General features: G+C 45.9%; 2 protein-coding genes across 2 annotated transcripts in view; both read left to right on the forward strand.

The window, feature by feature from the left end:
- Positions 1 to 24,045, forward strand: part of LOC127664664 (ankyrin repeat domain-containing protein 26-like) — a 288,298-nt gene that overhangs the window by 107,518 nt on the left and 156,735 nt on the right. The window lies entirely within an intron of this gene.
- Positions 1 to 24,045, forward strand: part of LOC127664607 (ankyrin repeat domain-containing protein 26-like) — a 503,453-nt gene that overhangs the window by 3,969 nt on the left and 475,439 nt on the right. Inside the window, exons 2-4 of the mRNA XM_052156648.1 lie at positions 2,458 to 2,611; positions 9,510 to 9,898; positions 12,805 to 12,979. Of these exons, the coding sequence (XP_052012608.1) occupies positions 2,458 to 2,611; positions 9,510 to 9,898; positions 12,805 to 12,979 (718 nt within the window). The remainder of the gene's footprint in view (positions 1 to 2,457; positions 2,612 to 9,509; positions 9,899 to 12,804; positions 12,980 to 24,045) is intronic.

Consider the following 24,045-nt stretch of genomic DNA (forward strand, 5'->3'; position numbering starts at 1 on the left):
TTGAGTCTGGGTTACCTCACTTAGTATGATGTTCTCTAGCTCCATCCATTTGCCTAAGAATTTCATGAATTCAATGTTTCTAATGGCTGAATAGTACTCCATTGTGTAGATATACCACATTTTTTTGCATCCACTCTTCTGTTGAGGGATACCTGGGTTCTTTCCAGCATCTGGCAATTATAAATAGGGCTGCTATGAACATAGTAGAGCATGTATCCTTATTACATGGTGGGGAATCCTCTGGGTATATGCCCAGGAGTGGTATAGCAGGATCTTCTGGAAGTGAGGTGCCCAGTTTTCAGAGGAACCGCCAGACTGATTTCCAGAGTGGTTGTACCAATTTGCAACCCCACCAGCAGTGGAGGAGTGTTCCTCTTTCTCCACACCCTCTCCAACACCTGCTGTCTCCTGAATTTTTAATCTTAGCCATTCTGACTGGTGTAAGGTGAAATCTCAGGGTTGTTTTGATTTGCATTTCCCTAATGACTAATGAAGTTGAGCATTTTTTAAGATGCTTCTCCGCCATCCGAAGTTCTTCAGGTGAGAATTCTTTGTTTAACTCTGTGGCCCATTTTTAATAGGGTTTAATAGGTTTAATAGGTTGCTACTGGGTGAGTTCCAGGACACACACACAGTCACATGTACACAGTGAATGGCACTTGAGATTGTCCTCTGTCTTCCACATGCATGCACACAAGCACACATGCATGTGCAACCACACACACACACACACACACACACACACACACATGAGTAGATAAACACACACAAACATAGAGAGAACAAAACAGATTTTAGCTTTGTTCTTTACTAGCTGTGGGTTTCTTTCCAGCAGTGTGCCACTGAGGCAGAAGCACAAGGTGGAGGGCTATTGTGTTCATACCAGAAGCGATACGCATATATTGCTTTGCTAATGGGGCATTTCAATCTTAGTGACTGTTATAATGATGTTAGCTTTTCTATCACCACCAAGAGTTGGGGGGGGGGGGCAGTGCTTACACAGCAGTCCTGAACCTTGTCCTGTGCGATGTCTGGAGGGCAGTGATGTAATCCTTTTGCACTCGGCTCCTTATATGTATGGGAAGGGGGCAGATCTGAATCCACTTGCCAGATCAGTCGCTTAACTGTCATCCAGTTTGACAAAGAGCTTGTCCTTTAAAGATCTTTTATTGTAACCGTATGAAGAAAATATGTAAAAAAATATATTTATGAATGAAAGGGAGTAACCATGGACCTAAGGCATGGAACATTCTATTCTCCTATGTGTCCCCAGATAATCCATACTCTCCTTTCACAGATGCAGTGTGCATGCCATCTAGAATGTTCGAAAATGAAACATGCTGCTCAAGCACAGGAGTGTGGAGCGATTTTTATACCACCCTCTGAGCAGTGGCGGCTCGAGTTCTGGCATACTGTATGTTAAGTCCAATGACTAAAGGTCTATTTTGTTCTCCCGATAGGGCCACTGAGGTTTCACAATTACTGCACTGTTTCAAGCATTGTATTTATACAATATAATTTTTAAACTATAAAAGAGCAATGTGCTGGCTGGTTTGTGACAACCTGATACAAGTCAGAGATATCTGGGAAGAGGGACTCTCAGTTGAGAAAGAGGTTACTATAAGATTTGCCTGTCTACAGGAAAGTCTACAGTTCATTTCCTTGATTAATGATTGATGTGGAGGGGTCCAGTTCATTGGAGATGTTGCCACCCCTGGGCAGGTGGTTCTGGATGGTATAAGAAAGCAGGCTGAGCAAGCCACGAGGAGCCAGTCAGTAACCAGTGTTCCTCCATGGCCTCTGCTTCACTTCCTGCCTGCAGATTCCTGGTTTGAGGTCCTGTTCTGACTTCCCTCAGCGACAGAGTGTGTAACCTGAGCGTTGTAATGAACCCAGAGATAGCCATTAGTTCAAGTGACACAATTCCTGAGCAGTGACTTGTCATTTGTTTGGACGGATGGGAACTTGGAGGACTAGAATCAGGAAGCGGGTAAGAAGGGCATCTGGGGAGGAGGATGAATGGATGGCTCAGAATGGTCACTGATTGTCCCGGCATCTGTGTCTCACATGAGTGATGACCACTGGGAGGGTTCTTAGTAATTAGATGGACAAACCCTTCCTATATAGTTTCTTTACCCAGTCACCCCCGGCTTGCTCGTAAGCCCGTGAACAGAGTGGCCATGTGAAAGTGAGACAGGCTTTTCACTGGTTCAGCACTTCATTAAGGCTGGCCTGGTGAACTCCTGCTGAGAGCTTATGGTCAAAAAGACTAACACTAACCCCATAACCCCATAACCCCATAACCCCATAACCCCATAACCCCATAACCCCACATCATTCTCCAGGAGACCAGTCGGCCTCTTGGTTATTTATCCTAACCTTGTTCTATCTTAGAAGGGACAGAGATTAGGTACATTCTGGGCATGAATATGCTCCCCCTGTTTGTGTTCGTGCCAGCATCACCAGCAATCGCTGTAACTTTAATTTGCAGCAGCAGCAGTGGCAGGGCCTAGCAGCATCAGCCAGGCCTCAGCGGAATTGGGCACGAGCCAGCGGGAGGAATTCAGACCGACAGGGACACCAGGAGAAGTTCTTTGCTGTGTTTCTCTCAGTGAAGCCAGGACTTGATACCAAGAAGCATCGCAGAGCTAGCTCCACAAGCAAGCCCCTCTCACAGGCCATTGAGTCCTATTTATACTCCCCCCAAACAACATGTGTCCCCCCCATGGGTCATGCCGAAGTCGCATGAGTGCGACTTAGCAAAACCCCATGTGAGTCTGTCTCAGCTGACCTCACTCTGCCAATCCCCCCAGTCCTTGGAAGTAGTAAGAAGCCACAGCACACCACCAGAAGACTTCTGGTGTGTTTCTCTCTACGGAGTCCCAACAAATACAGCTCAACTACTAAATGTAAGGCAGACCAATACATGCGTGTCATTAGCGAAGAATCCTTCATCACGTGTCCTTTCACGTGTTTGCTTTAGCAGAACATCCTTTCACCTGTGTCTGCTTCAGGGAAATGTTCCTTGATGTGTCTGCTTTAGCAAAACATCCTTTTCACTTGTTTCAGGAAAACGCTCCTTCAGGTGTTTGCCCCAGCAAGACACCATCCGACACAACTGACTTTCCAAAGACCCCTGAAGCTTCCACCTAAAATGGCCTCCCAAAACACCCTGTCTGTCATCATGGCATTTCCCAGAGCACCACTTCTGTTCAGTGTGTCCCATTGCTCCCTTCACAGCAATGGGCTTGCAGCCACAAAATCAACTGGACTTACCTTGTGTACCATCACCTGCAAACAGCCAGGAAACTGTCAACTGTCAGTTGACAGTCAAGGCCCTGAAGTGGTGGGTGTCACCCATGCCTCACAGCTTCAATTGATGGGTCTTGGAATCAATGTGCAGAATGGCTTGCCTCACTATAAAACCCAATAATTATGATTTGGAATTATTTTCATATGGAATTATATAGAATTTTCATTTCTTTCTAACTATCTTGAGTTCTGCTGATTATTTTGATGATCCTATTTTCCAAAGATTGCAGATCACTAGGGAACACACCAGCAGCCCACCACAAACAGAAACCCAATAGGGACCACTCTCCACCAGATTTTACAGAGAAGAAAAACATAACTGACCAGCCAGAGAATCCATGAGGACAGTCTCTGGGCTGAGCGGCAGGAAAAGATGTTTTGAGTAATATTGGAAGGGCTTTGATTCTGTCAACTTTCTAGGAGAGGATAGAAAATAGCCAGGCCTATGGCTGTTTATTCATTGACTTGTCTAAACAGAAGGGAAAGCCAAGGCTTTAAAGGTAGTGGAGGCAGACAAAACTTGTCCAGCCAGGCCCCGAGGCGCTTGAAGATGAGATTTAAAAGAACAACCTTTATATTATCTTGTCTGCATAAGTTATAACGTATGACTGAGATATAAGGGGGCTTCACGACTGAATAGTGTAAACACCAGGTCAGTTTCACAGTCACTAAATCCTTCCTGGGTGTGCTGGTTTGAATAGGCATGGCCTGCACAGACTCATGTCTTTAAATAGTTGGCCCACCGGGAGGTTTGGCCTTCTTGCAGTAGATGTGGCCTTGTTGGAGGAAGCGTGTCACTGCGGAGTAGGCTTTGAGGTCTCTGCTCAAGCTCTGCCCAGGGTGGTATACGGTTCTGCTGCCTTCTGATCAGGATGTAGAACTCTCAGCTCCTTCTCTGGTGCCCTGTCTGCTTGCTGCTGCCATGCTTCTCACTGTGATGATAATGGGTTAAGCTTCTGAAACTGAAGCCAGCACCAATTCGATGTTTTCCTTTATATAAAGAGTTGCCATGGTTATGGTGTCTTTTCAAAGTGATAAAACCCAAACGAAGACACTGGGGTTGGTACTAAGTTCTTACTAACTCTACTAGTATTTCTGATTAGTTGTGTCCAAGACACATGAAAAAGGTGACTTACAGGAAGAATTATTTGTCTTGGTTCAGGGTTTTAGAGATTGCCATCTACAATCCGTGCTGTGGTCAGTTCTGGGCCTATGTGGGGCAGACCATCCTAGTGGTAGGCGATATGTTGGAACGAAGACTTTACCTCATGGTTCACAGGAAACAGAGAGAGGGATACAGGAATGGGCCTGTGATGAAGTGCATCCCCAAGGGATGTGCTCCAGGATCCTGCTTTCTGCAGTGATGTCCTCCCTCCTAAGTTTCTATAAGCTTCCCCAATGGCACTGACAGCTGGGGTTCAAGTGGTCAACAAGCAAGCCTGTGGGGGACTTCATATCCAAACCACAGGAGGCACCATAAACTTGACATAGACGCTAAGTGAAGGACCACCTTGTGCCTTTAAATCACCTTCTGTTTTTGTCTTTAAGTGTCTTGAAGTATTCACTTTAAGTGAGTGTACCTCAGGAGACTTTCTTTGCATGATTTGACTCCTGGCCCAGTTTTTAGCTCTTGGGTATTTGCTAAGTCATTTAACCTCCATGTGCCTAAATGTTCAGAATGGCTAAGATTAAAAACTCAGGAGACAGCAGGTGTTGGTGAGGATGTGGAGAAAGAGGAACACTCCTCCATTGCTGGTGGGGTTGCAAATTGGTACAACCACTCTGGAAATCAGTCTGGTGGTTCCTCAGAAAACTGGGCATGTCACTTCTGGAAGATCCTGTTATACCACTCCTGGGCATATACCCAGAGCATTCCCCAGCATGTAATAAGGATATATGCACCACTATGTTCATAGCAGCCCTATTTATAATAGCCAGAAGCTGGAAAGAACCCAGGTGTCCCTCAACAGAAGAACGGATGCAAAAAATGTGGTATATATATACACAATGGAGTACTATTCAGCCATTAGAAACAATGAATTCATGAAATTCTTAGGCAAATGGATGGAGCTGGAGAACATCATACTAAGTGAGGTAACCTAGTCTCAAAAGATCAATCATGGTATGCACTCACTAATAAGTGGATATTAGCCAGGAAAACTGGAATACCCAAAACACAATCCACACATCAAATGAGGTACAAGAAGAACAGAGGAGTGGCCCCTTGTTCTGGAAAGACTCAGTGTAGCAGTATAGGACAAAACCAAAACAGGGAAGTGGGAATGGGTGGGTGGGAGAACAGGGGGAGGGAAGGGGACTTATATGACTTTTAGGAAGTGGGGGGCCAGAAAAGGAAAAATCATTTGAAATGTAAATAAAAATATATCGAATAAAAAATTCTACCAAAAACTTAAAAATCATATTATGGATAACTTTAGAGTTGACTATTTGAAAAGAAAGTAGGATTTTTAGTAGTAAATAAGAAAAACACATATCAACAGTAGTAGGAAAAAAGCAGTGTAGATTTTTAGACCATTTACTGGAGGGAACATTTACATGCATGTCTTCATGGATAGCTGCTAATAAGTTTGTTTATCCAAGAGACACACATTTTCAACAATGGTCCAAATAAATCCAATAAAGGTCTAATACTTTAAGAATTTCTGTATTTACAGCAAAATTGGTACTTTTGTGGAATTAAAATATAAAACAGTGGTACCATGGGGCAAATAGTAACATTTAAGTAACATTGTTGCTATTTTTACCATGATGGAAGAAAAATCCATTTCAATTTAAGAATTTTAAAAATAGCAAATTAAAAATTAATAATGACTCCAGGTCTAGGGAGGTAGCTCATACAGTGAAGTGCTTGCCATGCAAATGTGTGGACCTGAGATTGGAACCTACATCAAGCCAGTGATCCCAATGGTCCAATGGTGAGATGGGCTGTGGAGACAGGAGAATCTCTGGGCACTCATGGGCCAGCTAGCCTGGTACACACAGTGGCAAATGGCAAAGAGTTCCTGTCTTAAACAAGGTTGGAGCTGGGGACCAACATCCGGAAGACCGGCATCTGAAGCTGTCCTCTGACCTCTACATGTGCATCACGGCACTTGTGTGCCCATGATCACACACTCAAATGTGCAGGACAGCACATATGCTTGCACACACACACACACACACATACTATACATAAAATCATGTACATGCAGATTTTTAAAAACGAGGACAACATTAGCAGTATCTATTTTGGTATGTTGTTTGTCAATGGAGTTAAAATAAAATATGCACAGCCCATCCAACAGTACTTGGCTCATACTTGGTGGCTGTTAATACAGCAACTTGACAATGCTTTCTCTGAGTCTGTGTGCCAGGAATATAAATGATGTCACACTCCCTGTCTTTCTTAAGCAAACCTACAGATCACCTGCTGAACAACCGTTGTGTCTACACTGTCTCCTCCTCCCCACTCCCCACTCATAGAGCAAAACTCTCTCCTGGCCCTCAGTGCAACTGTATTTGTAAAGAAGCCTTTATGGGGGTAACTAAGGCTAGACTAGTTGATAAAGATGGGGCTCTAATCCACTGGGCTGGTAAGAGAAAGACAGAGGAGCACAGAGGAAAGGTCACCTCTGGCTGCAAAGATACAAAATGGCAGTTTACACACACTTCAGGGATAAAGGTCTTCAGAGACACCAGTCTTGGCATCTGGATACTGAGCTTTTAGTCTTCAGAACTGGGAAAATAAATCTCTTCCCTGTGAGCCTCCAGCCAGTAGTATTTCATTATGACAGTGGAGCAGGTTCATACAGTAACCCTGCGAAGGCTCATAGCTTAAATGTCCAGTGAGAGACAATGGGGCTGTGCTGATAAGTGGCCTCCGATGTTGGCCGAGCGTCACTACTCATTGTGTGGAAGTCTGGTATTTCCCATGGCAAGTAATGGCAGAGAGCCATCTGTCACCCATATCCTTGGCACTGATGTCCCCTGGATTTATTTTGCCTACAACTAAGATTTTCCTATATAATTTAGGCCTCACTGAGCTAAGTGGTACACACTTGAAATTTTTGTCCTAAAGCATTAGAGGGCCACATAGCAAGACCAAATCCCTGCCCACCTCACACCACCATAAAGATAGAAATTGATCAAGGTTGCAGGCTGAATGCTTGACACGTGGAAATACAAGGCCTGAGAAGGACCTCTGTCTTACACTTCTTCCTGCTTCAGGGCTTCGATGAACATTGGGAAAGTAAAGCCTGATTGGCCCAGGGACAACAGTCTAAACTCATGTGACCCTCATGATATCTGAAGCTCTCCAAATCTGACAACTGCACGCTCCTGCCTGAGTCCCTTTTATTGTCTAAAAATGCCCCATGCCCTCCCTTGGGTTTCTTTCACGTCCATCTTCCTTCTAAGCCTCTTCTGCATGGTTTGGGGTTTGTAAGAGCTGCCGGTCAACACCTGCAGCCATCCCAAGTGGTCACAAAAAGAACCATCCAACCAGAGTTCCAGGACACCCTGGAAGACATGGGGGCCTGAGGTGAGGCCTTCCCACTCCCTTCCACGTCTGTATAGTCTCCTCACATCGCCCTTGGACCTCTCTTCTCTCCAGGTCCTGGAACCATAGATATGTACATATACCTATATGAATCATGATAATGATATGTGGATAACACCCATAACATAAATATATGATCAATACATTTACAAACAGGTAACCTTCCTTCCTCTTTCTTCCTTCTTTTCTTTCTTTCCTTCCTTCCTTCCTTTCCTTCCTCCCTCCCTCCCTCCCTTTTTTCTTTCTTTCTTTCTTTCTTTCTTTCTTTCTTTCTTTCTTTCTTTCTTTCTTTCTTTCTTTCTTTCTTTCTTTCTTTCTTTCTTTCTTTCTTTCTTTCTTTCTTTCTTTCTACAGTTTCTTTAGTCCATGCTTGACTCAGATTCCCTAGGAAGCCTCCCTATGTAGGTAAGAACAGCCCTGAACTTTGATCCTCCTGCCTCCATCTCCCAAGTACGGCGTGTTTGCCACTTTGCCCATCTGATGAAGTGCTGGGAACCAAACTCAGGACATGATGCACGCCCAGCAAGCCCAGTGGTTACAAAGTTACACCCTTGGCCCTCTTGTCATTGACTCTCATTACACCAAGAATAGTAAAGGCATTGGAGACTGGGAACTTTTGAGGGTTTTGGACTCTTCCATTTTACCCAGTAACTAGTGAAAGGCTTTGTTAAACTTAAGGATGAAGTTGCTTCCCAGGTGTAGTACTTTCTGAATTTGGGGCTGTATAAAGCAGTTACTCTTTAATAAATAAATAAATAAATAAATAAATAATAAATAATAAATAAATAAATCCATGAACAACAACTTTTCAAATCTTTATGGGGACTATTTTTTAACATCATTATTACAGAAAACTCAGTGTGTGTGTGTGTGTGTGTGTACATGACAGAGAGATGAGAGGGAGAGGGGAGGAGGAGAGGGGAGGAGGGGAAGATGAGGAGAAGAGGGGAGGATGAAGTGGAGGGTGAGGAGAGGAAAGAAGAAAGGAGGAGAGGAGGAACAGACAAGAAAGGAAGAGGGGATGAGGAGATGAGAGGGAGAAGGGAGTAGAGGGAGGGAGAGAGGAAAATATTATTTTACGCGAAGTTCTGGGAAGACAAACTCGGATTTGATTTCTATGTGCTTTGATTCTAAATCACTTGCATAGAAAACTTAGTCTGCAGAGCACTCCACGGTGCAAACTGAGAGCAATAGTTGCAGAACACCTGCATAGGGAACAACTCTTTACTCTTGACAAGCTCTGAGCTAGCAGATAAATGACACCCTACAAACTAATTGGGTCTGGTGGTCAAGCCCTAGTATGCACACCTCATCTAGTCACACTGGAGTCCCAGGGCACAGGGATTGGCCCCTTCCTCCCGGGAGCCCTGCTAGGACCTTTGCCGGGTTGCCTGACTCCCCGCCCCTGCCGCGGTCCACGCCCCAGTCCCCGCCCATCCCGTCGAGTCCTCTTGACCCTTTTTAAGCATGGCGGGGAGAAGGCCGGGGCATGGTGATCCCTGTCATACTGCTAGCCGCGCACCCAGCTCTCCGGAGCGCGTGCAGCTGAGCACCCCGGCCGTGGTTCCCCGGTAGGCGCTGCGGGCTTCCCGGCTCCCCGCTGCCCCCGGCACCCGGGCGTGCCTTGCGCCCGGGCTAGAGCTTAGCCGCCGGCAAGCCGCTCCCGCTGCTGCTTGCTGCGCTCTGCCTCGCCGCCTCCCAGGCGCCCGCGCGAGCCTGCCAGCTGCAGTCGGAGTGGAGACCCCTGAGCGAAGGCTGCCGCGCCGAGCTGGCCGAGACCATCGTGTATGCCAAGGTGCTGGCGCTGCACCCCGAGGTGCCCAGCCTCTACAACTACCTGCCGTGGCAGTACCAAGCTGGAGAGGGAGGGCTCTTCTACTCCGCAGAGGTGGAGATGCTGTGTGACCAGGCGTGGGGCAGTATGCTGGAGGTGCCCGCCAGCTCCAGGCTCAACTTTACCAGTCTGGGCTACTTCTCCTGCCACTCCCACAGGGTGGTCCAGGACTACTCCTATTTCTTCTTTGTAAGGTGAGCCTGCCCCCCTCTGCGGGCTACCTGTAGCAAGTCAGAAGCGCCTCAGGGAGCCCGCTCCTCCCACCCCCACCCCCCAAAAAACTAAACAAGACTTAGTAGGCTGTTCATTCTCTCTTTGCTGTCTTCTATGAAGATCCTGACCATCCTTGGCTAAAGATGTTTAAGATACATATATGCTTTTGGAGTAATACGCATAGACTGGGATTAAAGGCAAAAATATCGAGGTGCTTTTTTTGTTTATGAGACCGGGTTTTTCTGTTTTCCCCGGGTTATCTTCCTGCCTCAGTCCCCTGAGTGCTGGGATCAAACGCTCATGCTATCAAAGTGCTTTCCAAACACCCATTTGACGTTTTGAGAACGATAACCTTTGCCATCAGTTGGTGGGATTCTGTCTGGCTTCTGGAAGTTCTGTCTGAACTTCTCAAGTGTAAGTTTCCAGCCAGTTCCCTCAGAGGCCGCTCTCATGCTCCTCCCCTCCACCAATTCCCATCTGGATAAAAGCGAGAAGCAAATCATGACAGAAGCTCCTGAAGCTCCTGGGGAAGCCCTGTCGGTTAAGGTACACCAATGCTCTCCTTTCCTACCCACTGGATGCCAGAAAGCAGCTCCCTGCCCGGCACCGCCCCCAGTCCCGCCCCCCTCTCCCCAGGTCTCAATCTTGACCAGCTGCCCTGTAATTCAAATTAGCAGAGCTTTACTGAGAGCCAGCTGGTGGGAAAGGTAAAGACCCCAGCACCACAATGCTTGGAAGAGTGCAGAAGGGCATCAGGCAGGTGGTGGATCCTATGTAGACACCTCCAATCTTGTGACAGCAAATCCCCCCAAATTCAGTTCATTTATATCGACTACTGAATTCAACCTAAATCCAATTCAACCTAAATTGCAGGTGGAAAACAGCAGCTGGAACCCCCAAGCTTTGTGGGTTGTTTCTAATTCAAATTACGATGGATCTAGAACAGCAGAGAGAGAGAGAGAGAGAGAGAGAGAGAGAGAGAGAGAGAGAGAGAGAGAGAGAGAGAGAGAGAGAGAGAGAGAGAGAATGAGAGAGAGAGAGGCCAAGGTAATAGCCTCAGTCTTACCAATTGTACCAAGGTTCTCCGGAAAGATTCTGACCACTGGCTGCAGATTCAGTTTTGAAGTCTCTGAGAGAGAAAGTGGTGATCTCCGCAGCAGGGGATCTGTAAACTCAAGGCCACATGTGCTTTCCATATTGAAGACAGGCTAAGTTTAGAATGTGTGTTCTGCTTTGCGTTGGCAGTTGTGAACTGCGTACCAGATTAGGTTGATTTCTTAATTTTTTTTTTCTGTAATTGTCTGGAAAGTATAGTTTCTAAATAAAGTCAGCCAGCACTGCAAGCGTGCCTTGTCTTGATACAAAGAAATCCAAGCCGGCCTTTTATGTTTGTATTTAGGGGAAACACTGAAAGCCCAGCTATAAAACAACTGGACGCGGCTTTATTTTCCACTGGATGAAAGCTCTGGAAGGAGCAGGCACTGTTGGACTTTTGCTCATTATTGTATTTTTTTAAATCACAACATGGTCCAGTGACTGCGCGGTGGTCAGCCAATGTTTTCATCTCTTGCGGTGATCTGTTGGCAGAAAGTTACACAAGGCTGTGATGGACCATCTTTTCATAGGGCTGTCTTGCCCTGAAGTAGGCTAACAGCTGCACACCAGGCCTTCCTCCTCTGGTCCAGCCTTCCTCTCCCCTCTTGCTCACTCCCAGTGACTGAGAGAAAGCAGAGAGGGTTATTTTGGCTCATTCTCTGGCTGTGTGGCCCTGTGCACTGGGGCAGATGACTGAGGCAGTGCTCTGCAGAAGAGCTTCATCCCTTGGCCAACAGGAAGCAGACAGGAATATAGGCGGGGTCACAGCAGGATATAGCCCCAGAGGCATCCCCCCACCCCCCAGTGATTTATTTCCTCCAGGTAGATCCACTCTCCAGAAACTTCCCACCCCAATTGGGTACCAAGGTTGAAACAGAGAGGAAGAGGAACATCTCCAATTCAAACTGGAACCCTTAGGCTAGATTTCTCATCTCTTTTTCCTTTCTATTTCTAATAAACACTTTACACTTGAGCGTGTGAAAACATTCATTAATATTTGCACCACATTCACTGTGTGCCAAGTTCTTTGTTATCCTTGTGCCTGTTGGATGTGTGTGCTAGGTGTGTATGTGGTGCATGCACTGGAGTATGTGTGGCATCTTTTTCTGTCTCTATTCACTTTATTTCCCTGAGATAGGGCTTCTCATCGACCTGGAAACTTGCCGTTTTGGCTAGGCTGGGCTGGCAGGTTCTCAAGATCTGCCCGTCTCTGTTACCCAGTGTTCGTGTTACTGGCATGCCCAGCCACAACAGGCTTTTTATGGGGGTGCTATGGATTTGACCTTGGGTCCTCACACTTGAGCAGGAAGTGCTCTTACCCACTGAGTCACCTTTACAGTTTTCCATTGTGATCCCCATGATAACACCAAGAGAGTATATTCTATTACAGTCCTGTTGTAGCAGACAGGAAGACAATGGTGCTTAAAGAAGAAGCTGGCTTCGCATCACAAGCCCAGTGTAGCAGTGAGGCTTAAATCCAGGTCACATTACAACTTCTGTCTGCTCACCAGGAAGCAACAGACATTATAAGACATGGGAGACAGACCAACAGGAATGCCTACACTTGAGACCTTGTGCCTTGTCTAGACTCCATTTTTTAGAAACCCTTAAGCTAGACTCAAGCAAAGAAGAAAGCAATGAGAAGTGTTAATGGTAGAAGTCCCTTCCTGAGAACCATGCCAGACTTCATGGTGACATTAGCAAGACAGTTTCTGTCCTTTGTAAACCAGACTGCATCTGGCCCATCTCCATTCGCCTCACCTATGTCTCTGCTTTGACCCTTTCCCCTTAGGATGGATGAAAATTACAATCTCTTGCCGCACGGAGTCAATTTCCAAGATGCCATCCTTCCAGACACACAGGAGAACAGAAGGATGTTTTCCAGCCTTTTCCAGTTTGCTAACTGTTCCCAAGGTCAGCAGCTGACGACTTTCTCTAGTGACTGGGAGATCCAGGAAGACAACAGGGTAAGAACTGGTTGCACAGTCTGTGACTTGGCAGAACAATAAGTCATATTGTCTATGACAACTAAGTCATGGTTGAAGGCGTCAAGAATGCTCTTCTAAATGATGTATCCTCCTGTCTCTCTCTCAGCTTGACACAGAGCAAATGCAGTGCAAACATTATTACATGCTCAAGTGTAAAGTGCCTGTTAGAAATAGGAAGAAGTCAGAAGAGACAAGAGTTATATCCTACGTGTTCCAGTTTGAATTTGAGATGTTCACCTTCCTCTCTGTCACAGTCTTGGTACCCAGCTAGGGTGGGGGACTGTGGACGTTTCAGAAGATCCACCTACCTGGAGCAGATAAATCACTTGGGCTATGCCTTTGGGACTGGATCCTGCTGTGGCTAGTTCCTGGATTCCTTTTTTTGCTTCCTGTTTGCCATGAGCCATTGCTACTCCTAGGCTTTGGATGCCCAAGGGTTAGTGCTTGGTAAGGTGTCTTCACAATGTAGGAGCGAGATGAGAGGAGGGCAAGCATGTCTCAGGTTCACCTGATTCAAAAGGGAGACCAAAGCCAAAGCCATATTGCACTCATTTGATTAAAATATGTAAATCTCTTGGCCTAGTGCTTAAGAGTGTTCAATGTCTGTAAACCATTATGACTGTCCTTGTGACTGACCATCTAAGGCAGTGGTTCTCAACCTGTGAGTTTTGAATCCTTTGGGGGGGTTCTAATGACCCTTTCACAGGGGCTGTGCATCAGATATATATCAGATATTTACATTATGAGTCATAATGGTAGCAAAACTGCCATTATGAAGTAGCCACAAAATAATTTTATGGTTGAGGGGTCACCACAACATGAGGAACTGTATTAAAGGGCCAGGGCATTACAGACCTTGAGAACTACTCATTTAAGGAATTTTCTTGGAAGAAAAGGAAATGAAATAAAAGGGTTCTCAGAGCTAACATTCCGTGCGTGTGAGTATTTTGCCTGGATGTATGTATGGGTACCGTATGTGTGCCCAGTTCCTGGGGAGGGTAGAAGAGGGTGTTTGATCCCGTGGAACTGGAACTTTTGGATGGTTGTGAGCCACCATGTAAATCCTGGAAATCAAACCCAGGTCCTCTGGAAGAGCAGAAAGTGCTCTCAGCTGCTGGGTCTCCTCTCTAGGCGGTGTTCCATGATTTTAAGCGTGATGCTCACTTTAAAGCTTACCGGGTAGCCCAAGAGGTTGGAGTCAGAGTTAAGACTACAGTTGAGTATGGAATAGAAAGGGATCTCCTAATCTGAGCCAAATGCCAGCAAGGGGGAACTTTTAGGGACCGTCGGCCCTGATGAGATACAGTCAAAACAGGCCTGTGGGCTGCTGGCCTGTCACCCCCTGTCTTCTGTGCAAAGCAGATTTGAAGTTAAATGACCCGAATCTGAAGAAGGTCTGATGTGGCTATCAAATCCAACAGTGGCCCTAATTTATGGCATAAAGAGTCACCTTGGATGTATCTGGTGTCCCCATTCTTTCTTCCCATGTGCGGAGGGGTTGAGAGCCACGCCGTCTTGTCTGGTGGCTTGGCCTAGGGAAGTGCCTTGTTCCTGTAAGCTTCGTCAGGGATCCTTGGCCCCCAGAACCATTCTCTTACTCTCACAGAAAAGCTGTGTCCGTCATGGGCAAGGCTGTCCAGACCAAAGAAGCTACTCATTTGCCTTTTCACACACTGCGAGGTTCCTGCCCTAGAGCCACCCTATTGACAGCAGTCTAGGGTCTCCTCGCTTTTCTTCCATGCTTTCTGAGAGTTTCCTTGGGTTTGCCAACCTGTGTTTTGTTGCAGCATGGTCCTGGGAACCTGCTTTGTTTTCTCCGCTCCCCCACAGCATGTGTGAACATAGGTGTGTGCTGGTGCACTTGCCTGTGTGATGGAGATACATGGAGGCTAGAAGACTTCTGGCTTTGGTCTTCAGGCCCAATATTAGATACTTTTTGTTGCTGTGCGGAAACACTGTGACTGGGGCGACTTATAAAAGACAGCGTTTAATTAAGCTTACAGTTCAAGAGGGTCAGAGTTCCTAATGAGCAAGGCAAGGGCGTGGTGGCAGGAAAAGCAGAGAGGCTTCTTGATCCTGAAGCAGGAGACTGAGAGAACTGGACAGGGTGCCAGGCTTTTGAAACCTCAAAGGCCACCCCTACCGGATACACTTTCTCCAACCAAGCCACAGCTCTCAATCCTTCTTAGACAGTTCCACCAGCTGCAAACCAAGTATTCGAACCCCATGAGCCTGTGGGGGCCACGCCCATTGAAGCCACCCACTCTGCCCTTTTGTATTTCGAGACAAGGATCTTTTATTGATGTGGAACTCACCTAGCAGACCAGGCTGGCTGGCCATCAAGGCTCAGGTGTCCCTGCCACCTCTGCCTTTGCTGTGCTGGAATTAGAGGGGTGTGTCATAATGCCTAGATTTTTGTGTGGGTTCTGGGGAATAAGATCCAGGTCTTTATGCATTCATAAACATTTTACTAGATTAGCCTTCTCTAGTCTTGGTTTCCTGTGTTTGTGTGTGTGTGTGTGTACACTCTTACACATCTTGCTTTGTCCTCTGCATTAGTCACTTGAGGCTGTATCTTTTATTGAACCTGGAACTAGACTGGCAATCATCAAGTCTAAAGTATCTTCCTATCTCTACCCCCATGCCCCCAAGCACTGGAGTTATGGATCTGCATGGCTGTGTTTAACTCCTTACTCTTGCATGTTTTATGTGGGTACTGGAGATTTGAACTCCGGTCCTCATGCTTATGCTGCAAGCTCCTTTACCCGTGGACCCATCTCCCAGTCCTAGATTCTCCCTTCATGGTTTTATTGTTTGCTACTTCTCGTTAAATACAATGCACTAAAGCCTCAGAATTCCAAACTCCCGTTACACCTCTTCTATTGGGAATGTAATCAGTTTAGTTTTGGTTTACTTTTTGGGAGCTTTACATACATCTGTGACCCACAATAGCAATAGATTTATGTCAACAGTAATATCAAATATTACTCCACAAAAAGCTTAAGCCTGAAATCGCTTCAGCTGCATAACTTATTAGCCTTTTGCTCACATAATGAAGCTATTAACATTTGTTTGGAATTAGATTTTCCAACATTAAAAGCAGGAGAGAATAGAACCACAAGACCCCAGAGAATAGCTTCAGTGAAAAGGCAGGTCTATTTCTGTTGGTCAGATGCTGATCTGGGAGAGAGTACTTTTCCCCTTTGATGACCCTGGTGTCTTAGATAATGGAGTGTGGGGGTCCTGGACATATGGAATAAATCTGAAGTGTGTGTGTGTGTGTGATAATCATTCCAGAATGCTACCTGGTGTGTTGTAAATTTAAAGGTATGAATTAGAGCACTCTATAGATTCCCCAGGCCCTTTTCTTCATTCCAATATTACTCTCTCTTCTCTTTGAAAGTGACCGTATCAGAGCACACTGAAAGTGTCTGCCTATTGTTCTGTCTGCCTTCCTTCCATCTATCTATCTATCTATCTATCTATCTATCTATCATCCATCCATCCATCCATCCATCCATCCATCCATCCATTCATCCATACATCCATACCTCCATCCATCCATACATACATACATCCAAACATCCAGTGTTTGTGTGCATACATGTGTGTGTGTGAGCACCAGGGTCTCATGATGTGGCTTCTCACTAGGCCAAGCTAGTCTCAAATTCTCAATCCTCCCAGGCCAGCATCCTAAGTGCTGGAGTTGAAGGCATGTGCCATGATCCCTAGCAGCTAATTCATTTAACCTTTAACCTTAGGGCTGGCGAGCTGGCTGAGTGGGTAAAAGCATTTGCTGCATATTGTGAGCATGCCAGCCAGAGACAGAGAAGAACATGTTTGCTCTTTCTACAACATCACAGGTTATTGCATAGGAATAAATTCTCAAGGTCCAGACGTTTCAATGATAGCAACTTGACAGGTAAACAGATAATACACACCACACATGGCATGTATATATATGTATGTGTATGTGTATAGGTATATGTTCATTTATATTTATGTATGTATATGTATATATATACATACACACATATACATATATGTAGTTTACAGAAGGAGTACAAGTTAAAGCAGCTGCAGTAGAACAGGAAAGGTTCCAGAAGTAGACTGTGAGAGTCTATGCTGATAAAGCTACAAGCCAGACCAGTGCTGGGAGGCAGCTGACATCAGGGTTTGAAAGCAAGGCTATAGAGTTCAGCTGTTGGTGTAAGCCTGGGTCTGAATGCAGGAAACTGCAGTCTCCTAATTTAGATCCCAATGCTTTGGGAAAGGCCATGACCCAAAGCAACATGTGGAGGAAAGTGTTTATTTCATCTTATAGTTTATTAGGTCATCATGAAGAGAAGTCAGGGCAGGAACCCAGGGGCAGGAACTGTAGCAGAGGCCACGGTGGCAGAACAGTGTTTGTGGCTGTGCGTCCCATTATTTCTTTTACTGTCACAACCAGCGGCCCAGCCATGGCGTGCTCCAACAGTGGGCTGGCCCTCCTTCCTCAATCACTAATCAAGGGAACATCCCACAGACTTGTCTGTTGATAGCATCTTCTCAACAAAGGTTCCTTCTGCCTAAATGACTCTGGTTTGTGGGAGGTGCCAAAACCCAGCATGGGCTGTTCTGGGTCCAGTTCACCTGGGTGAACAGGTAGACGGTTATCAGGCGATAGGTTGCTGTGACACCATATGATCAAGTATTAGGTGTCTGTCACTTGGTGGCATCCAGTCAAGTGGGTTACACTCTGGTAAAACCTTTTGCTTTTGTCTGGTTTTTAATACGTTTTTAGGTCTGGTGACCCTGATAGGATTTTAATACACTCATATGCCTCCATAGACTAAATTAGTTCCAAATATAAATATGTAGGGTCGCCCTTTACTTCTGGTCACTTCTCAGTCTGTGTTAGATGGGTGGTGCATGTAAGGTGTTCAGTTTGGAGGTCTACATAGGGGTTACAGTCATACTTTCTCAAAATGGAGTAAAAAACTGTAGGACTACACACAGGTTGATAAACCACTGCTTTATATCATGTGGGATAACTCAGAGCCACCTCATCTCAACCGTCACACAAACCTGAGGACCTGAGTCAGGGCCCTCAGAACCTGCATAGTGTAGGAATCCATAATCCTAGCACATTCCTGCTGTGAAACAGGAGGCAGAGACAGGGTGATTTTTACAAGCTCTTCAGTCAGCTAGTCTGGCATGGTTAGTGGAGATAGACCCTGTCTCAAACAAGGTATAAGGTAAAGCTGACCTGAAGGCCATCTTCAGATCTTCACAAGAATACCATACATGGGTGTGCACACCCATGCACGCATGCACACACACATACACACACACACACACACACACACACAGATATGCATAAACACACAAAATTTAACTTAGAATCAATATATTTACTTTTAAAAGTTCTATTGTAGCTGGGCAGTTCTATTGCAGCTGGGTGACGCACACCTTTAATCCCAGCACTTGGCAGGCAGAGGCAGTTGGATTTATGAGTTCCAGGCCAGCCTGGTCTGCAGAGTGAACTCCAGGACAGCCAGGGCTACACAGAGAAACCCTGTCTCGAAAAACAAAAAAAACAAAACAAAACAAACAAACAAACAAACAAACAAAAGTTCTATTGTAGTCTTTCCCCTTGGTATGGAGTGATTCATATGGTTGTGTGGTGGTGATTCCAATAGTTTCTTAGAGTTATTCTAATGGCTGTGTGTGGACAAAGAGCTTCAGGAAGAGTTACCTGGAGTTCATTCCCTCCTTCCAAAACAAACCAAAGCAAACAGCAAACACAAACTGAAGAGAAGACAAGCAACAACAGGCGCCTTTCCAAAGGGCAGGCAAGGCTCTAGCTATCTGTCTTCCCTGGACAAGCTTGCCTGTGATCTCAGACATGCTACCTGTCTTCCCACAACTTCCTGGTGGTTCAGAATTGTTGTTTAGATCACCTGTTCTCCAAGTAGGAATCCATGCTGGGCCTGGGGGGGGAGGCTTTTGGGAAGGAGAACCCACTAACCCCTCACATGAGTGAGTGAGTGGCCTGGGACATTGTTGGTCTCAGTGTCTGATGTGTAGTGTAGGCGTGCAGCGAGCTCTTATGCGCCCTACTGTTGATGCAGTCGCTCTCCTCACGGCCTGGACAGGTGATCTAGACTCCAGTCCTGAGGGACCAAGGTGATATGGAGGTTAAGGGCTGGGACAGTGGGGAAGTCTTACATGGGAATGCTTTCCTGCAGCACAGCCCAGGTGCCTTTCAACTGGATCGGATGGAGCAAAACCCTCCCTTTCTCTGGTTTCTTCCAAGTACTTTGTGTTTTAGATACCTTCTCCCCACCCCTTACTTAGTTCATAGAGACACGCTCTTGCTTTCAAAAGTTTCCAAGACATTGGGAGTGTCACTAAGTGTTCATCTCCTCTCCACTGGTGTCATGGTGTTAATGGGGCTGAGGGGATGTCTTTGGCAATCAGTCTTCACTGGCAGGGTTCGCAGTGCTCCAGCCAAGAACATTTTTCCCCTCTGTTTCCCTCCTGCTTAGGCGAGTGTAACAGTCAAAACAGAAGTTGGATATTTTCCCCTTCCTGCAGTACTATCCCCGAGGACCAAGATCCAGCCTGACCCAACTTACATCAGTCTGTCATAAAATGTCATAGGTTTAAAATAAAACCTGTGAAGGCCAGGCTGCCCCCACGTTCTCCTTTCCTTGTTTGGAGTGGGGAAGGAGCTGTCTCACCCTAGGCTGCTTCAGAAGGAATGTAAACTCTTCATCAGGCCCGGATGGCTCTGTGTTAGGAGGAATGGCCTTGGGCAGCTCCTTCCATTGCTTGTATGGGAGTTTCTTGCTGAAGTTTGCTCATCTAGAAATGGAGACCCACAGAAACAAAGATTGTTGTACTGGAGTATGTAGCTGATGCACTCCTTAAACGATGAAAAGCAGTTTGGGGTTCATCGTGACTGTAGTCATCTCAAAGTCTTTCAACATTGCATTTTTACACACACACACACACACACACACACACACACACACATCTCAAAAGAAAAAGCTTCCTGCTACCCCACCCCCACCCCACCAGGAAACTCCTAAGACCTGCTGGGACTGGTGGCTGATAAACCCAACCCACCTCCCTTGATGATGAGAATATGTATTAGTCAGGCTTTCACTTCTGGGAACAGACACCATGGCCAAGGCCACTTTTATAAGGACAAGATTTAATTGGGGCTGGCTAACAGGTTCAGGGGTTCAGTCCATTATCATCAAGGCAGGAACATGGCAGCATCCAGGCAGGCATGGTGCAGGAGTTGCTGAGAGTTCTACATCTTCATCTGAAGGATGCTAGGAGAAGACTGGCTTCCAGACAGCTGGGATGAGGGCCTTAAAGGCTGCACTCACAGTGACACACCTATTCCAACAAGGCCACACCCACTTCAACAAGGCTACACCTACTCTATCAAGGCCACACCTCCTAATAGTGTCACTCCCTGGGCTAAATGTATACAAACCACCATAGAACAGTAGAGGGAGGTGAATAAATAACTGTTCACATTTTCTTCCATCCAGTGGCATTTAATAACGTCTGGGCAGGAGCACTTTGAAAAAGTTATACTAATTGAATTGCAAAGAGATAACGCGTTAGTGTGTTATCAGCAGAAGTTCTCCCTCTCTGACATTCACTCCCCAGTTCTCACCTACCCCAGACAGACAGCCTTGGTTCTTAGTTTCTTGTGCAAACATTCAATCCATGTTTTGATGCTGCACAAACAGTTCAATGTGTTTAATTTACTTTTTGCCTTTGCTAGGTGGCTGGAGCACTGGGTACACTCACCTGTGCATTGCTTTATTCACCTACAGATTTTGAGGATCTTCCCATATGAACACCTTAAATGGCTGCACAATATTCTACTGTATAGATGTAACATGATATGTCCTATTTAATGGAGCCTATTTAATGGGTTTTTGAGGTGTTTCTGATACAACATCATTACAAACCGTGCTGACATCATTATATATAACTAATTTTCAGGACTCATTACTGCATCTAATCCTTAGTAAATATTTGGGTACCTCCCATGATGCGGCTACTGTGTGAGATGCTGCAGTTTCAACATTTAGCAAAATCCAAAGGCCCTGATGTCATATAGTCTTATAGCCTAATTAACAACAGACATAATCCAAAGACCATATTATAAAAATATCATAATGAAACGATTATTGCATAATGTTAAATGGAATTAATTGTTCCAACTTAAGACATTAGGCAGTTAAGGGTCCTTTCCTGGATTATGAGGGGAAGAAAACCCTCTCAGATGAATGGACACTGAGATAAGACCTAGACTGTAAAGGGGCCACGTGGGTGCCCGCAGTTCAGAGATACAAGAATAAGCACAGCAGCCCTGTGGCGGCGGAACACATGGCATGAAGAAGAGCCTTGTAGAGGAGCAAAGGGATGAGGCCTGTGAAACAGCAGGAGCCGGACCACGCCGGGCCTGATAGATCTTAAGAGGATCCACACTTTGTTCCATAGTGGTGGTAACTCTTTGACCCCTTGGAGGAAAGGCTAATGTGCAATCAAGCAGACAGGAGTGGGACCTGGGGCTTCTGGGATTGGAATGATTCCCTGTGGTGCACTTGAGCATAAGCAAGGTGCTGTGGAGGTTCTGGGACAATGTTGGGCTAGGCTAGAAACAGTGGCAAAACGTGAGCGATACTTGGCATTGAAAAAAGAAAAAGGAAATCAGTCTTTATCTCTGTCTCAGAAGGCTGGTGGTAAATGATCACCCTGTCCTTACAGGGCTCCAAGACTGGCTGTGGGCATTTCCAATGTGCCTTTTCTGTAGCGGTTCTTCCCATGGAGGATGGCTCGCGTCTGAGCTGTGACCACGTGCCCCACCCATGGGAACCTTCTGTATATGGCAGATGCCCCAGAGCTCTTGTCTGATATGCTTCTCCTGTATTCCCCCAATGCAGAGGCAGGGTTTCTCTGTGTAGTGCTGGTTGTCCAGACACTTGCTCTGTAGGCCAGGCTGGTTTTGAACTCACAAATGCCCCTGCCTCTGTTTCCCAGAAGCTAATTGGGAATGCCATGGGAATTTGAAACCTCCAACAAAGTCATACCTCCTAATTCATCCACCAAAGTTCCACCATCTAGGGACCAAATATTCAAATAGATAAGCCTTTAGGGCTGACTCTTACTCAAACCACCGAGGTTTCTCTCAGGGCATTCTATTTCCTAGAATATAAAGCCTGTAGGCATGGCATGCTTGAGTTCCACAGACTCACCTGCCATTGAGAGAGAGAGAGAGCCACTGCAGGACACATGACTTTGTCACTTTCCCTCATTCTCTCTTCACATTTCTTTCTTTTTCAAAGTAGTTTAGGCCTGTATTTTTTTCAATATCTTGATGATATACAAAAGAAATCCAGGGGCTGAACAGACAGTTCAGCAGTTTGAGTTACCTTGGCTCTTCAGAGGATCAGAACGCCCACATTGGACAGCTCCCAACTGCCTGTAACTCCTGTTCCAGGGGCTTCAAATGCTCTTCTGTCTCTCAGGACCTGAAATGCTTGTATGCACACACTCACACCTCCCTCACACATGAGAGAGGTAGGGAGAGAGACACAGAGAAAGACAGAGAGACACACAGAGAGACAGAAAGACAGAGAGTGAGTTGGGGCAGAGACACACAGAGATAAGCAAATAATAAATCTATTTGTATTTTGCATTATTGCATTAAATTTACAGATCAACTTGGAAAGGATTAACAAACTAGCAATACCAAATCTCCAACTCTGCGAACCACATATATTATCTTTGTTTCTGGAAAGTCTGATTTTTTAAAAATTAATGCTCTAATTTTTTAGAATATGTATTCTATATGCATTTGATTTATACTTCTGCATTTTATATTTGGTGCTATTGTTTCAGATACTGCATTAGTTATTTCTCAGTGCTGTGAGGAGAGGCCTGACCAAACACAGTTGAAGGTGTGTGTGAGACTTAATTTGGCCCAAAATTTGAGGAGATTTAGTCTGTTGTGGCTGAGAAGGGAGGGTAGGGGTGGTGTGCATGTGGTGGTGGTGGTGGTGGTTGTGTGTATGTGTGTGTGTGTGTGTGTGTGTGTGTGTGTGTGTGGTGTGTATGGTGGTGTGTGGGTGGTGGTGGTGGTATGTGTATGTTGGGGTGTGTGTTGGTGTGTGTGGTATGTGTGTGTTGGTATGTCTTTCTGTGTGTGGTGGTGTGTGTGGTGTGTGTGGTGGTGTGTGTAGTATGTGTGTGTGTGTTGGTGTGTGTGGTATGTGTGTGTTGGTGTGTGTGGTGTGTGTGTGTGTTGGTGTATGTGTTTCTGTGTGTGGTTTTGTGTGTGGTATCTGGTAACCTTATGCTGGCAGTCAGCTGACACAGGACAGGAAGCCCTGTCTCCCAAGACCCATTTCCCTTCACTAGTCCTCTCAAAAGTCTTACAATCTCCCAAAACATAACCCCAATCTGGCAACCAAGTGTTCACCCCATTTCACACACTAACCATAATGTGGACTGTTCTGTTTTGTTTTCAGTCAGCTTTGCTGTGTAGTTCGGGTTGGCCTAAACCCCACAGTCCTTCAGCTGCTTCTTCCTGTGTCCTGAGGTTACAGGTGTGCCACCACATCAAGAGCAGATATCTTAAAAGTATACATGTGTGTGCTTGTATGAGTGTATGCATGCTTGTATGTGTGTGTGTGCATGCACATGTTTGCATGTGCACACGGTCATGTGTGTGGCACACATGTGGAGAACCTGGGGTGCCAGTCCTCATCCTCCATCTTGTCTGAGACAGGGTGTCTTTGCTGCTTACCACTGTGTACATACTCCATGTGAGGTGATGAGCCCGTGATTCATCCCCCTGCCGTGTCAGTGCAGGCGTGGACATTCCAAGTCCACGTTACCACACTTGGCTTGAAATGGGTTCTGAGGGTGATAATTCAGGTCCTCAGGTGTGTAGCAAGTGCTTTATCCTCTGTGCCATCTGATCAGCCCAAGAGGCACCATTTTAAACTTGTATTGCTAACCTACAGGGA

Source organism: Apodemus sylvaticus, chromosome 14 (assembly GCF_947179515.1).
Source record: "Apodemus sylvaticus chromosome 14, mApoSyl1.1, whole genome shotgun sequence".
Taxonomy (NCBI): Eukaryota; Metazoa; Chordata; class Mammalia; order Rodentia; family Muridae; genus Apodemus; species Apodemus sylvaticus.